General features: G+C 38.3%; 1 protein-coding gene across 6 annotated transcripts in view; it reads right to left on the reverse strand.

Annotated features, from left to right (window-relative positions):
* The window catches only part of PCNX1 (pecanex 1), a 186,047-nt gene that overhangs the window by 35,160 nt on the left and 134,553 nt on the right, over positions 1–16,334 (reverse strand). For all 6 annotated transcript variants that reach the window (XM_025295267.3, XM_025295268.3, XM_025295266.3 and 3 more), the window contains 4 exons: positions 13,322–13,380; positions 10,924–11,139; positions 6,292–6,545; positions 4,411–4,641 (listed from right to left, as the gene is read on the reverse strand). In XM_025295267.3, coding sequence (XP_025151052.3) covers positions 4,411–4,641; positions 6,292–6,545; positions 10,924–11,139; positions 13,322–13,380 — 760 coding nt within the window. The remainder of the gene's footprint in view (positions 1–4,410; positions 4,642–6,291; positions 6,546–10,923; positions 11,140–13,321; positions 13,381–16,334) is intronic.

Raw genomic sequence — 16,334 nt, forward strand, 5'->3', positions numbered from 1 at the left:
GCCTTTATTATTTGTACAGAACAGCAAAGATAAGAATGACTACAGACATCTCATCAGAAACAATGCAAGCCAGAAGAAGTGTAGCCGCATTGCTCATGTACTCAAAGGAAAAAAAAAATTGGTTTGACCATAGTAGCTCTATTTTGTTATAGTTGGAGAAGGCATGTGTCTTATATCCTCAACGGAATTAGAAATTCTCAGACTGGTTGCTAACACTAAGATAGATGAAAGAAAACTACGGTCATTTAAGAAGCAGGAAGCAAAGTCAAGCTGAGAAGAATCCTTGCAGTCTAGTGTTCCAGGTGGTTTTAATGAGTTAATCCAGGGCCACACTTACAAAAAACATTATTTCAAGCTCTTTAGAAGACCGGTACAGCTATTATATGAAAGATTATTTCCTCTAAGAATACATATAATGAGAGAAGGTGGAAAGAATGAGTTTTTATTTTTGTACAACATGCAACTCAGAAAACTATCTGAGCGCCAAAGAACTGATGCTTTTGAATTGCGGTGTTGGAGAAGACTCTTGAGAGTCCCCTGGACTGCAAGGAGATCCAACAAGTCCATTCTGAAGGAGATCAGCCCTGGGATTTCTTTGGAAGGAATGATGCTAAAGCTGAAACTCCAGTACTTTGGCCACCTCATGCGAAGAGTTGACTCATTGGAAAAGACTCTGATGCTGGGAGGGATTGCGGGCAGGAGGAGAAGGGGACGACAGAGGATGAGATGGCTGGATGGCATCACTGACTCGATGGACGTGAGTCTGAGTGAACTCCGGGAGTTGGTGATGGACAGGGAGGCCTGGCGTGCTGCGATTCATGGGGTCGCAGAGAATCGGACACGACTGAGCGACTGATCTGATCTGATGGGGGGAAAATGTCTGAAGGCAACTTTATTAACATTCAAGTGAGGGTACAACAATCTAGAGTCAGCAAACCTTTCTGTTTTAACTAACTTCCCTGGGAAGAGGCTCTTCCAGACATAACTCAGAAAACAGAATGCATGGTTCTAAGGAAGTAGGGATAACATTGTTCAACTCAAAAAAACGGAAGCATGAAGGAATTATCTTTCCTGACAATTTTCTTCTAAAGGGGACTACAATAGTAGACTATAAGCCATAATGACCTAGGGATAGAAAGCTCTCAGAAGAGACGGCGATACCCAAGTTTGGAGGTAAACCTTTTGAATATGACTTATTAGGAATTAAAAGAATGACTTCCTTGAGCTATTATATATCCATGACCTCAGCAATAATCTCTAAGAGATTATGTACTCCTTAAATTTAGAAAGAATGGAGCCTGTTTCTGAGTGGGAAGACAATGAGCTCCTAGCCCAGACGACCACAGTTAAACAAAAGTAACCAATATAGTCTAAGGCAGAGAAAGGCTATTTGAATGATACAATCACTCTCTGTCTCCTGTTGCCCCAAGAAATAAGTCCAAGGATTTGAGAGTGGCATGCAAAGCATTTTAAGTATTATTTCATTTATGGAAAAAAAAAAAACAAAAAACCACACAAACTGCATGTTATGTGTTTCAAAGAAGAGACGGTAAGCTTTGAGGTCCTTTATTTCCAGACATTGTCCACTGACCCTTTTTCTGAGCTCTTATGAGGTTATTTTATTCTATTTAAAAATATGCTACTCTGCTCAGTATCTACTATGCATCCAATATAAAAGCTCAAAGGTCACTGTTCGGAGGGGAATTATAGGATGCTCCCTTTCTTATTGATGAAGTAAAGAGAAATGGGCTGATATGATGGAGTGCCTTATTCTAATGGGCTAGCTGTAAAAGAAGGTATTACACTTAAAAGTCCATCAGCGTGTACACCCCAGACCACAATAAAGGCAGTGGTTGTCAAACCGGCTCCCTATGCTCCATGATACAGAATAATCCTGTACATAGCATACAATGGTTCAACTACACAAGACTTTTGCTTGGGAAGCAATAGTGATAGAGGAGTTAGCTTTTGGGATCACAGGCCTTGGTACTGTGGTTATGGTACATGGGGTTGCCGGGGTCCAGCCCCAGCTGATCCAGGGTATTCGAAGGAGAGACGGCATAGGCGAGGGTCAGGAAACAACTGCTTAATTAAATGTTAATTAAGGATATAAAGAGTAATAAAATGAGGATAGCTCAGTAGGAAAATTCAGTGGAGAAAAGAGGCTGAGTAGCTTGGTTTACGCGGGGGACCAATAAAACTTCAAGACAAGAAGCTTGCACCACTTACGTAGGCCGCAGGCGTCCTTCCGTTCTCCCGAAGGAGAGGAGACACTGAGGCCTCCCCAGTCAGATCTTAGAAGCCCAGGCATAATTAGTAAGCATGGTGGGTTCCGCGCTCCAGATGGAGACTCAACCAGAGTGAGAGAGAGAGAGACATGGGGAGACCAGTATTTCGAGAAACTGATCCCCATTCTTTATTTTCCATGGTCTACTTTAATACACTGAGATGTTATGCAAAAGTCACGCGGGGTCAGCAGTCCTGACTTTTATCAAAGTCAGGTGCTTCATACAAATGTATACAGAGGTCTTAGGGGTGTTACATCATCTTCTGGCCAGGGGCCCTGCTGACAATTTACGACCCTCTCCTTGTGACAGCGGTCAGTCAACCAGGACACTTATTTCTCCAGGGGTGATTATTCTTAAAACAGACGCCACCCAAATAAAGTTACATTCCTATAGGGTGAGGGTGTAGTGGGTTTTAGTTAAGGAAAGAATTTACTTAGCCTAAGGTCTAACGTGATTTATATCAAAGGTTAATACTTATTTCTTCTATATATTCATTAATGTGTATAAGGGCAGGGGATGTGGAGACTTAGCAGTAAACATCAGCTCAACAAATGAAAAACCCTTCACCAATATGATTTCTTAATCAGCCCATTATACTTATACTAATAATTTTCTAACTTTTCTAAAGAACCTGTTTTTAGAAGGTTTAAAGCATCTCGTGCCTCTCACAGTTGGGAGGCTGTGAGCAATCACATGTGGCCGGACAAGCCTGTCAGGCAGGCTAGAGAACCTTCAGAGGAGTTTGTAGGTTAAAACACTCCTATCACGCCCAGGAATTATTATTAACTGGAGCTCTAAGTTAACTCCTTCTCCGAAAGAGGTGGTGGGGGACAGCCCCCCGTAAAGTCAGAGGTGTAGGTGAGAGCACAAAGTAGTAAAGTAGGCAGGCTCTGGTTATGGGGGTAGATGCTTGAGGATTTCCAGGGGGACTCCTGAGGCTCGATCCCGCCTTTGCGTATGTCAAGCCTTCTTCCTCATGACCTTTGCCATGGGTGGAGTGCCTCACGCCGGCCCCCAACATGGGGTGTAATCAGAAGGAGCAACACTGCCACACGAGCCATGAGACCTAGCAGGAAACCAGTAGTTGAAGAAGTCTACAACTCACCTTTCCTTTAGGATAAGACAAGTTGTTCTGAAGTGTGGATTAGGAACCACCTGAAGTACATTCACCCAGCATGATACAGATTTTGGGTTCCCAGCCTAGACTTACAGAATTAGAATCTCACAGGCAAGGCCCAGGAACCTGTGTTTTTACTCATTCTTACATCATTTTTATCCATGTTAACATTTTAAAGTCAATAATCTAGATGAATACTGTCCAGTACGGTAGTCATTATCCTATATGAGTTATTAAATTTAAATCAATTAAAATTAAATAAAACTTAAAAATTCATTTCCTTAGTCATACTGACTACATTTCAAGTGTCTCATAATCCACCATATGTGGGGGGTTAGTAGTTATGATACTGGAACAACACAGAATGTTCCCATCATTGCGGAAGATTCTATTAACACTGGTCTGGACTTTGGATTTGGGACAAAGATATTAAATTATCCATAAGTTTGGTACGTGTGTTTGAGGACTGGGGGCTGGAGGTGCTCCAAAATGCAGTCTTTAAGAAGGTTCTGCATGTGATCTACAACCTCTATGCATGTGCATGCAGAGGCGGGGGCGGTGCTCTTTAGACAGCGAGGCTGTGGCACTGCAGGTAAGACAGCGAGGGAGGCTGCTCTTTCTCATCTGCTCTCATAGAGCTGGTGTGGCCCAACCATGATGAACCACACACGTCCTCTTATGCAGACAGTCTGAAAGAAGAAAACCTAGAAAAACTGACATAATAACAAATAGAGGTATTCTCTCCTCTCTGGAAAAACAGACTCAAAGAGTTATAAACGAAACAAAGAAACCCCTACCTTTGCTCTTTGGGAAGAGCTATACTCTACCCAGCTGAGGTAAAACACCCACCTTTGCTCTTTGGGAAAAGCTGTACTCTATCCAGCTGAAGTAAATCACCCACCTTTGCTCTTCGGGAACAGCTGCACTCTATCCAGCTGAGGTAAATCACCCACCTTTGCTCTTTGGGAAGAGCAGTACTCTATCCAGCTGAAGTAAATCACCCACCTTTGCTCTTCGGGAAGAGCAGTACTCTATCCAGCTGAGGTAAATCACACAGAAACTCTCCCTGGATATGCCTGCCAGTCGATGGTCATAGTCTTCATCAATGTTTGGATTAAATGTTGGATCCACATCAACATAATTTCGATCTGCACACAGACGCAGTCCTTCCTGCATTGTCTCATTAGCTAGCCATTCCTCTAGTTTAGAAGAGGTTGTAACATAATAAATGATACCCTAATGAGAAAAAAGATTAAAAAAAAAAACCTCAGGCTAAATCACAATCTGAATTAACACCAATATCTCATTAAATTGTTTATACTGATAATATGAATCAAAGTAACATTAGTTTACTAACTTTAAAATAGTCTAAAAACAATTCCAATCTACTGAATTTACGATCTTTTAAGAGAGGTGAAAAACCTTTACTGTGGTGCATTTATTTTGAGAAATTTCTCACAGAACTATTAAGCTATCTTGTGATCCTATGTCAACTTATAAAAATATAACTAATAAATAAAGCAATAGAAACACATATTTAGAGATAGGAAAGGCCACACACACACGTCATTAATAAAAAATGTTGTAAATTCAATCTCTTTTAGCTTCCTGAGGTTGGGTTTAACCAAATATTAATTAAACAGAAGATTCAGACTTCAATCCAACCAATCAATGCAAATAAGTTGGTACACATTAAGTAGTAACACATGAATCATGAAGATTTAGCAAATGTTTTCCTCTTGAAAATGCTGGCTTTGCCTATAAACCTCTAGCGATAACCATGTTGTATATCTGTGAACTTTTTAGCAAAAAAACAGAATACCTGTGCAGTAAAAACTAACCTTGCTCAAAGGGAGGTTTGGCCTTTGCACTTGGGTTCTGGGAGTTCAACTCTAATCCCTTGCAATGTCCTGTCTCATAAGAGAGTCTTTATTTACCTGGAGGCTTAGAACCATGAACTCTAGAGGATCTGGAGATTAAGGCTGGTGATGTGGATGGTCAAGCAAGTCTAAATGATTGTGTGTCAATAAAAACTCTGCACACTGAGGCTCAAGTGAGCATCCTTGGCTGGCAACACTCTGAAGGTATTGCCTCAGTTGTTTCTGGGAGGAATAAACATTGTCTGCACAAGTCCACTGGGAAAGGACAATTTCAAGTTCACGCCTTAGGGTCTCTAGACTCTGCCCTATGTGCTTCTTTGCTGGGCAGACTGTACTCTGTATCCTTCCACTGTAATACACTCTAACCACGAGGATGATGGCTTTGCTGAGTTCTGAGGGTTCTTCTAGCAAATTAATGAACCCGACTGTGGTCTCAGAGACCCTGAAATTCCAGTTGGTGTCAAATGTGATGGTATTTTGGGGGACCTCCCAAATGATACAATACTTTCATTCAGATTTCTGAAAGCAGTGGTTAACAGCAAGGGCTAAGGAGTCAGTCAAACCTAGGTTCTAAATCCATGATTTCACTTGCTAGTTAGAGGACTGTGACCAAGTTAACTTTTGATCCATAACTTGTTTATTTGTAGAACAGGAATGTAATATTCCTTTAGAGAATTAGCTAAGAGATACACAGGCGTATGTATACATGCATGCATGTGTGCGTGTATTCTTTAATACAGTGCCTACAAGAGATGTGCTATAGATAATAGTTTTTATTAATGATATTAATGAACAAATGTAGTATGTTCCACTGAAGAAAGAAACGGCAAGATCTTCATAGGTATAATTTACTAACTGTACTGGATACTAGAAAATTTCTATTGCTATGAAAAAGCAAAACACAAGTTAAAACAACTATATATATATATATATATTTTTTTTTTTTTTTTTTTTTTTAAAGAAGAGCCTCTGACACCAGAAGCTCTAAAGAGGCACATACCCTTACCTTGACATAGTAAGTGGTGAGTACTTTCCGAAGATCAAAGACTTGAAGCATAGAAGCAGCACTATTGTCAGTGATGCTATAACCCTCCAGAATATACTTGGTGACTATCACTTCCCAAGCTAGCCAGCGCTGGCTAAATGCAGCGTTAAATGAAAGCACATGAGGAATATGGCCAGGTTCACAACAGCAAAATCCTTCATCTTCCTCAACACCTTCAGTAATGGCCTCCACTTCCCGTTGTTGACAGTAAGTACCTTAGAGAAACAGAGAAAGAGAAAAAGTTCTTATAGCAAATGGGTAAAACATGAAGTGGAAAAAAGAATGCTTCAAAGATATGAGAAACTTTGAAATAAAAACACATTTAGTTTATAGCAATTGAGAATATGTGTTGTGTTGGATCTGCTTTAGACTGTCCATTAACAAACTGCCGGACACTCCTGAAGAGAAGCATAGAAGCTTGGCCAAGCTAATGACCTATATCATTTAGCACTCCAGTTCAGTTCAGTTGCTCAGTTGTGTCCGACTCTTTGTGACCCCATCTTCTGCAGAATCAGAATGTGTACCAGCACATTTGGGTCTAAGAATTTGTGAAATAAAAACAGAAAGTCGGGTTAAATAAAGAATTAGAGCCACAGCCATCTATGCCAACAAAATATCATCCATCACATTAATGTTAATTTTTATTTTGTTCTGTGGTCTTGCTTTCATTTAATCTGTAAATTCTTTACATTATACAAGGACTACAGAGTGATAATAGCTAATTTTAAAGCTATATATTAAAGTTGAGAAGTGAGTGAAGTCACTAAGTTGTGTCCGACTCTTTGGGACCCCATGAACTGTAGCCTACCAGGTTCCTCTGTCCATGGGATTTTCCAGGCAAGAAAACCTACTGGAGTGGGTTGCCATTTCCTTCTCCAGGATATATTAAAGTTACATATAACAAAAATAAGTGGGATGTTATAATACATTTTTTATTTTAAACAGAACATATACAACATGTATATTTGAAAAACTACTCTGAGAAAAAAACATGTCATGAAATTTAGCCCCACTTGGTGATGGTGGTAGTGGTGTATGATGAATGATAAGACTGAAGAGGTAAGCTTGGCCAAGCTAATGACCTATATCATTTAGCACTCCAGTTCAGTTCAGTCGCTCAGTTGTGTCCGACTCTTTGTGACCCCATGAATCGCAGCACGCCAGGCCTCCCTGTCCATCACCAACTCCCGGAGTCCATCCAAACCCATGTCCATTGTGTCGGTGATGCCATCCAACCATCTAATCCTCTGTTGTCCCCTTCTCCTCCTGCCCTCAATCTTTCTGAGAACCAGGGTCTTTTCAAATGAGTCAGCTCTCCGCATCAGGTGGCCAAAGTATTGGAGTTTCAGCTTCAACATCAGTCCTTCCAATGAACACCCAGGACTGATCTCCCTTAGGATGGACTGGTTGGATCTCCTTGCAGTCCAAGGGACACTCAAGAGCCTTCTCCAACACCAAAGTTCAAAAGCATCAATTCTTCGGCGCTCAGCTTCCTTTATAGTCCACCTCTCACATCCATTCATGACTACTGGAAAAACCATAGCCTTGACTAGACAGACCTTTGTTGGTAAAGTAATGTCTCTGCTTTTGAATATGCTGTCTAGGTTGGTCATAACTTTCCTTCCAAGGAGTAAGCATCTTTTAATTTCATGGCTGCAATCACCATCTGCAGTGATTTTGGAGGTGCAATAAATAAAGTCAGTCACTGTTTCCACTGTTTCCCCATCTATTTGCCATGAAGGGATGGGACCAGATGCCATGATCTTCGTTTTCTGAATGTTGAGCTTTAAGCCAACTTTTTCACTGTCCTCTTTCACTTTCATCAAGAGGCTCTTTAGTTCTTCTTCACTTTCTGCCACAAGGGTGGTATCATCTGCATATATGAGGTTATTGATATTTCTCCCAGCAATCTTGATTCCAGCTTGTGTTTTCTCCAGTCCAGCATTTCTCATGATGTACTCTACATATAAGTTAAATAAGCAGGGTGACAATATACAGCCTTGACATACTACTTTTCCTATTTGGAACCAGGCTGTTGTTCCATGTCCAGTTCCAACTGTTGCTTCCTGACCTGCATACAGGTTTCTCAAGAGGCAGGTCAGGTGTGCTATGAGAGGTGCTGGATATACAATGATAAACAAAGCAGATAGGATTCCTGTCCTTGAGGAGTTTATAATCTACAGCAAAGGTTTACAAAATACACCCCTGGGCCAAATTCAAGCTAACAGTGGTTTTGGTATTTTTAAAAGGTTTTTTAACAGAAAAATCAAAGAACATACAAAAGAGAATATGCATGGGTACAAAAGCCTACGCTATTAACTATCTTGGCTCTTTCCAGAAAAAGCCTGCCAACCCCTGGGCTACAGAAGAAATAAACTAAAAACAAATAAACACAAACAAATATAAAATTAGAATTCTAATAGTTATTCTAATTATTAAAGATAATTAAGAAACTAGAGGTGGAAGATTGGTGGGAGGAGAGGAGATGGCTGGTAGTTTCTGGGGAAAAGGAGAGTGGTGATAAGAAGGTCTTAGTAAAGAATTCAGCATAGCTAGGACACTGAAGGAAGGCCAGTGTGGCTAGAGTGGATGAGAAGGGTGCTAATAAAGTAAGCTGGAGAAACTGGAAGAGGACAGATCTTGCAGCTGCTGTAGGACATGTTAAAGAGTTTGATTTCTACTTTAAACGCAATAAAAAACCACTGAAAATTTTAACCACGGAAAGGACGTAACTGAATTTGCCATAAGAAAAAGAATCACTATGGCTGAATAAAGAATTACAGGGGCCTCTTGCTACTGAAACTAAACATGAGTTCAGAAAATAACATGGGGCTTCCCTGGTGGCTCAGATGGTAAAGAATCTGCCTGTCATGTGGGAGATCTGGGTTTGATCCCTGGGTCAGGAAGATCCCCTGGAGAAGGGAATGGCTACTCACTTCAGTACTTTGGCCTGGAGAATTCAATGGAAAGAGGAGCCTGGCAGGCTACATTTCAGGGGGTTGCAAAGAGTTGGACATGACTGAATGACTAACATTTTCACTTTCAGAAAGTTAACGAGTACTGTATTCCCAAAATGATTTGAGTTGTTTTTAATGAGAGTTTGGATGGAAAAGATTTATCCAAAATTTTATTTGAATCTATTTGGTACCGGAGAGTAAGGTTGGGAGAGTGAAATTTTGGATCGATTTTTGATTTGGAGCATTTCTGACCAATCTGATGGAATGAGCAGTAAGAAGGACTCCTTTCCAATTCACACACACAGAAATGCTGGATAAAATAGCCTCCCCACAAAATATTTGTTAAAGAAAAAGTTAAAAAAGCAAAGGTGAAATCTTCAGGTGCCAGCAATTTAAAAAGAAAGTGAAGTTACAGCAGTGGTATCTGCAGTGGTGAGGGGGTGCCAACTTTTGGATGAGATCAATTGCATTCAATTTGAACAGCAGTGGGTTAAGATCCTAGAAGAGACGGAATTAAGGTTCTGAGCTTCTGATGGAGAGTCAGGAACAAATCATAAGACAATAGGACATTTTGAAAGAGAGAGAGAGGATGGATTACAAATAAATAGCAAATATTAACATTTACTACCCTGAGAGTTACACAAGTAAAATCTTAATTTCTGATGAATGCAGTAACTTTAGAAAAGCACTTGCTTCATTAACAAAGATATTACGTAAAAAAGGTGCAAACTTTCTGATTCAATACTATGGCAAAAATAAAGCTATAGGGTACAGGTCTGATTTGATCCTCTATTTAGACAAATGCTTTGACAAATGCTTTATTTCCTGTTTCAAGTTAAAAACACCTATGGTACTTCTTAGAATAGATCAAAACACTGCTTGAATGCTTTCTCTAAGAACTTTCCAGTCCAAATGTTCCCTAGGTTGGATACATGTGCACTAATAGGACTCCTTCAATTCCTATGAAATAAGTTTTCATTTCTGCTTACAAGACATTCACTTTATAGCAGTTGATAACATCAAGCTCATATGTTTCTGAATGCACAATTTTCTGTGTAAAAATAGCTTCATTTGTCAGTATACAAATTTGTTGAGGGCTGGCGGGGGAAGAGGGAATAACTGCTTAATGGATGTGAGGTTTTATTTGGGGATGATGAAAATGCTTTGGAACTAGACAGAGGTGGTGGTTGTGCAATATCATGAATGCACTTAAATGCCACTGATTTGTTCACTTTAAAATTGATGTTATGTGAATTTCATCTCAATTAAAAAAAACTGTTGCAGACAATGGCATGGCAACCACATGAAAGTAACTCAGCTAATCTCTGCCTCTAATGAACATATGCGCTAATCACAGAGAGACAAACAAGAGGGCAAGCACAGAACAGAAATTCACCATCACCAGGAAAACAAGTGTATTATACACTAAGATACTACCTTTACATACCGAGCATATTGCAAAAAATTGTTCTCTGAATGTGAAATTTGGAAAAAAACTAGTAATTACTCTTTAATAGGTTTTCTCCTTCCACAATTCCAAAGGCTAAAGATCTTATAACTTTCTATTGGAGATGTAAACACATAAAACTTAGATGTCACAGGAGTACATTATAGAAATTAAAGGTTAATACCTTACCTCTGAATTCAAGTCCCCGCAGCTGGAAAGTCACCAGCCCATTTCCAATCTCTATAAGATGGACTAACGCATTGAGGTAGTCAGAGGCGAGAATGAAACAGTCCCCAGTACTATAGTTTCCCCACCGTCCTAGGAGCAAGTCACCACATAGACTGTGTTGTAGGGATCGGGTTAAATGCTCATAAAAGATGGAATTCAGATTGTTGTCATCTGATCCTATAAGAAGGGATTAAAAAATGTTAAATTATTTTAAGTCCCCTTTATATCTACAAATAAGATTATTAAAAGTATTAAAACTAATTTCCAGTTAGGGTTATATCTATATTTAACAAGGAGGACAATATTTAGATATCCATAGACTTTCTACATAAAAATGAAACAAAGGACAATGGGAAAATTTCTCAGAGTTAGAAGTCACATAACCTCTCTAAATCTCTGGTTCCCATTCATAAAATGCAAGAATTGGATTAGGTAAGATCTTAGATAAGATCTAAGGTCATTTCCACCTCTTTAGCAGACCATGATCTTTTTTATCACTGCTCAATTAACTTTATAATTAAAACCATGTAAGAGAAATGAAAAAGATAAAAGCAATTTAAAACCACAACAAGATAAAAAGTTAGTTTCATTTTGATAAACTAACTTTTATCAAACTATTTTGATAAAATGAAAGTTTCTCAGTCGTGTCCAACTCTGCAACCCATGGACTATACAGTCCATGGAATTCTCTAGGCCAGAGTACTAGAGTGGGTAGCCTTTCCCTTCTCCAGGGGATCTTCCAAACCCAGGGATCGAACCCAGGTCTCCCGCATGGCAGGCGGATTCTTTATCAGCTGAGCCACAAGGGAAGCCCAAGAATACTGGAGTGGGTAGCCTATCCCTTCTCCAGGGGATCTTCCCAATCCAGGGATCGAACCCAGGTCTCCTGCAATGCAGGCGAATTCTTAGCCAACTGAGCTATCAGGGAAGCCCAACAATGGTAAAAGAAGGGAGTTAAGTAATATGCTGCTGAGGCTGCTAAGTCGCTTCAGTTGTGTCTGACTCTGTGCGACCCCATAGATGGCCTCCCATCAGTGATATGAGATTTGGACAAACAAGACAGTCCAAAACAAAAAGTTGGTCACTTAAAAACAAAACAAAAAACAACTGTATATTGAGATGTCTAATATTAGTTTAACAGAAATAAACCATATATATAGTAACAGCAGCAAGGAACCAGAAAAATTCATTAGTCATCCTTTAAGAAAAAAAATTATGATAAAACATCACCCAATAAATGAGATGCCTGTCTTCAAAAGTAGTGCATCCAAAGCAATAATCTGTAAATGGGTGCCCAAAGTATAGAACTAAAGAATGGCAATATATACTAAGCTAAATGCTTATTTTAAACTCAGCTTAACTAAATAACAAAATAAAAAGGAAAGCCTAGGTTCAAGCTTCAATAAAACAGTTATATCTGATGCTCTGTCTGCTCATTATGTAAGTGTGCATATTACTTCAGGACGTGGGTCTTTGTGATACGCAGGAAGGCAACATTCCAAGCCCCTTCCAAGGACATATTGGAGTTGAGACAGCTGTTTCATCCACCAGAACATGATAAACAGTCATTAATATCAAATAAGTAGTCCTCCTTAATCCAATTTTATAATTATGAATCAATCTGATTACTATAATTTAGTTTCTCAAGCAGAGTACTTGAGTAATCTGTGAGTCAATGAAAACAAATATTCCAGTCTATGGGGAGCCATATTTCTTTTAGTAGATTAATACACTGATATTCCAGTTGATACATTAATCTTTTATGGCTGGGACAATGAGACTCACTCTTTCTGCGCCAGAATATAGGTAATAGGTAGGCCCATAGGCCCAAAGTTTAGATAATGGTAATGATCTGTCTGTTCAGTCACTCAGTTATGTAACGAGACCAGCAAGATCTCACCCAATGAAGTCTTACCTTGAGTGGCTATTTGGCTCCTATAGAGGACCTCTCTGTATACAATAAGCTAAATGAAATTACATTAACACTTATCTAAACATCTGGGGAGGCAGAGAAGCAAACATATTAATAAGTAAAGTTCAGACTACATACTCTTCAATACCCCTCAGCAGTTTTACTTTCACCGTGCTCTACTTTTTTAACCTACGTAAGAACAACCTTTAAATGGCAGTTTTTACGCTTATCAGCATTCTTAAAATGCATTTTATAAAAGATGAGTATATAAATTTTAGATACTCTAGTTCACATGTACTTTGCTGAAGTAAAACAAAGCAAAGGATATTTAGTTAATAAAAAAAATGACCTCTGGATGCCACAGAGGATTCCCAGCAAGTTGGCAGTGAAGTACAAATATAACAAATTCCTTAGACTTGCTTCTTTACTCAAAAATAGGGCTATTACCTGGATTTCTATCAAGCTGGGAAGCTAATCTGGTATTTGAATGATCCACTCGTTTTGTGCTGAAAAGGGCAAAACAAAACATCTTTAGTATGCTTTTTTATATTAAAGAAGCCTAATAATTAAAAGTGAGAAAACTATACAATACAGATGCAATAAATATTACTTTATGAAAATGTCTGAGAAAAGTCTGTTTAGTAACATATTGATAAAGTTCTCCAATAGAACAATTTTAGGGTAAGGATTTATTTTTTACTCTTCTACCTCTATCATACATAAACACATATTTTTTCTTAGCTGATTTTTAACTGAACAGTGTATAGAAATACAGTAATGAGTTTAATGTAAAAATTTTGATTAGGTTGAAAAAATGTATACTGTACAGTTCCTAAAAATACTCAGTGCATGAAACATTCCTTGTAAAGGAAATATTAATGTCCATGGGACAATGTTCATTAAAATAGTGGTTTCCAAAATGTGGTCCCCAGAACCTGGAGCATGAGACTCAAGATCTTTTCAGGGAGTTTTCCAAATCAAAACCATTTTCATAATAGTACTGAACTGGTATTTGCTTTGTTTTTTTCCCCACTGTGTTGACAACTGCCCTGAGGGTGCAAAAACAATGGTGGATAAGACTGCTGATGCTTTAACATGAATCAAGGCAGTGGCACCAAACTGTACTATTTTTCACTGCTACCTATGCACAAGAAAAAACAAATAAAAATTCAGTTTCCCTTAAAAATGTCCTTAATGAAGCAACAAAAATATTAATTTTATTAAATTGCAGTCCCTCAGTACAGGTCTTTTTCATATCGTGTGTGATACAATACACACACGATACACATAAAGCATTTCTGCTGCATTCTGAAGTAGGATGACTATCTGAACAGAAAGCACTTGAGCAGCTACGTGACTTGCAGACTGCACTAGCTTTTTTCCCCATGGATCACCATTTTCACTTGAATAAACTACAACTATTCAGACTTGAGTATCTGACAGACATTTCTCAAGTGAAGAAAGTGAGTCTGACATTTCAAGGAAAATAACTGATAATTATACCTGTTGCCAATAATAAAAATTTAAGATTTCAAGTAAATATTAGAATTTTAGAAAACTTTCATTTACCACTATGTGCTTGATAGCTTCCCAATACTTCAGTACTTTTGAGATTGGTGGTGATATATATATATATATATATATATATATATATATATAATATTGTATAATGAAATAGGTCAAAATCTGGAATAAATACATTACTTACTGAACTAGTATTTTCCAAATGATAAATAAAGATGTTATAAGCATATGCATGGGTAAAAGATCCATCCACACTATAAGACATATCAGTGACTTTTGATGTAATACAGTTCCCAAAATTCACTGATATGGTTTTAGATTCCATATTTCCACTAATCATTAGGAAACTACCATTTGTCAAAGGATCAAAGAAGAATACCCACAATTATCTAAAAAGGATATTAAAATACTTTCTTTTCAAACTATATGTCTGTATGGGGCCAGATTTACTCTATATACTTGAACCAGAACAACATATTGCAACAACAGATTGAATGCAGAAGCAGGTAAGAGAATCCAGCTGTCTTTTATTAAGCCAGACATTAAAGAGATTTACAAAACTAAGAAAACAATGACATTTTCTGATTTTTTTAGTGTGGAATGGGAAATAGTTATTCTTCATTAGAAAAATGTCATTTATATTAACATGTAATGAGTTTATTGTTATCTTTATATTAATAAACATTTAAAATTCTGAGTTTTGATTTGTACTGGGCTTCCCTGATGGCTCAGTGGGTAAAGACTTAGCCTGCAATGCAGGAAACACATAAGACATGGGTTCAGTCCCTGGGTCAAGAAGATCCTCAGGAGAAGGAAATGGCAATCCACTGCAGTATTCTTGCTTGAAAAATCGCATGGATGGAGGAGACTGGCTGGCTACAGTCTAAAGGGTCACAAAGAGTCGGACATGACTGAGTGACTAAGCACAGCACACGCAGCATGTTGTACAGTATTTGTGCGTGTATGTGTGTGCTAAGTTGCTTCAGTCATGTCTGACTCTTTGCGACTCCATGGACAGTGTGTAGCCTGCCAGGCTGCTCTGTCCATGGCATTCTCCAGGCAAGAATACTGGAGTGGACTGCCATGCCCTCCTCCAGGGGATCTTCCTGACCCAGGGATCGAATCCACGTCTCATCTCCTGCACTGGCAGGCAGCTTCTTTACCACTGAGCCACCACTGAGGGGTGTAGTAGATAAAACATCTGCAATAAGAACTCTTTGGAGACTTCAATAATTTTAAGATTTTATGTGAAGGGGTTCTGAGATTAAAAAAGTTTAATAACTGCTGCCACGGAAGTTATTCTGAACTAAAGTTGGCCCAAAAGAAAACAAAGACATAAATAAACACTGAAATTCACCAAAAAGGGAAACACTATGTGTGGTTTTAGGTAAAAGACCAGAGAAGAAGTTTCACATCCATAAGCTAGTTCATTGTTCAAAAGTCAAGATTACCATTTTCACCTATTATATGTGGCAATGTGTGACCATGTGGAGAGAAATGCAGTCATGGAGCTGGCCAGCTAAGTTATAAATCTGTACAAACTCTTTCTGAATCAATACATTAATATATATCATAAGTCTTTATAAAGTTTAAGATCCATGATTCAGTATTTCTCCTTTAGATATTTTCATATATTAAAAAAGAAAAAAATTTGGAAAGATTATATACGAAGATAGTTTCTAGGCATCATATTAAACATCTCATCTAAGGAACTAAGCTTCAATGTGGAAAACACTTTATGTACAAAGATGGTCATTTAAAAGTCTGTCCTCATGAAAAACTACAAATAATCTAGAAAACGTTAAGTTCTAAAAACACCTTTCTTAGAAAACTACGAGATAACTAATTATGACTGCTATAATGAAGTAACATTGTGTAGCATAAAGTTTCAGAGTAAGATTAATGTGAAACAATTCTAAGAAATAACATTAAAAGC

This window comes from Bubalus bubalis, chromosome 11 (genome assembly GCF_019923935.1).
Source record: "Bubalus bubalis isolate 160015118507 breed Murrah chromosome 11, NDDB_SH_1, whole genome shotgun sequence".
Classification (NCBI taxonomy): Eukaryota; Metazoa; Chordata; class Mammalia; order Artiodactyla; family Bovidae; genus Bubalus; species Bubalus bubalis.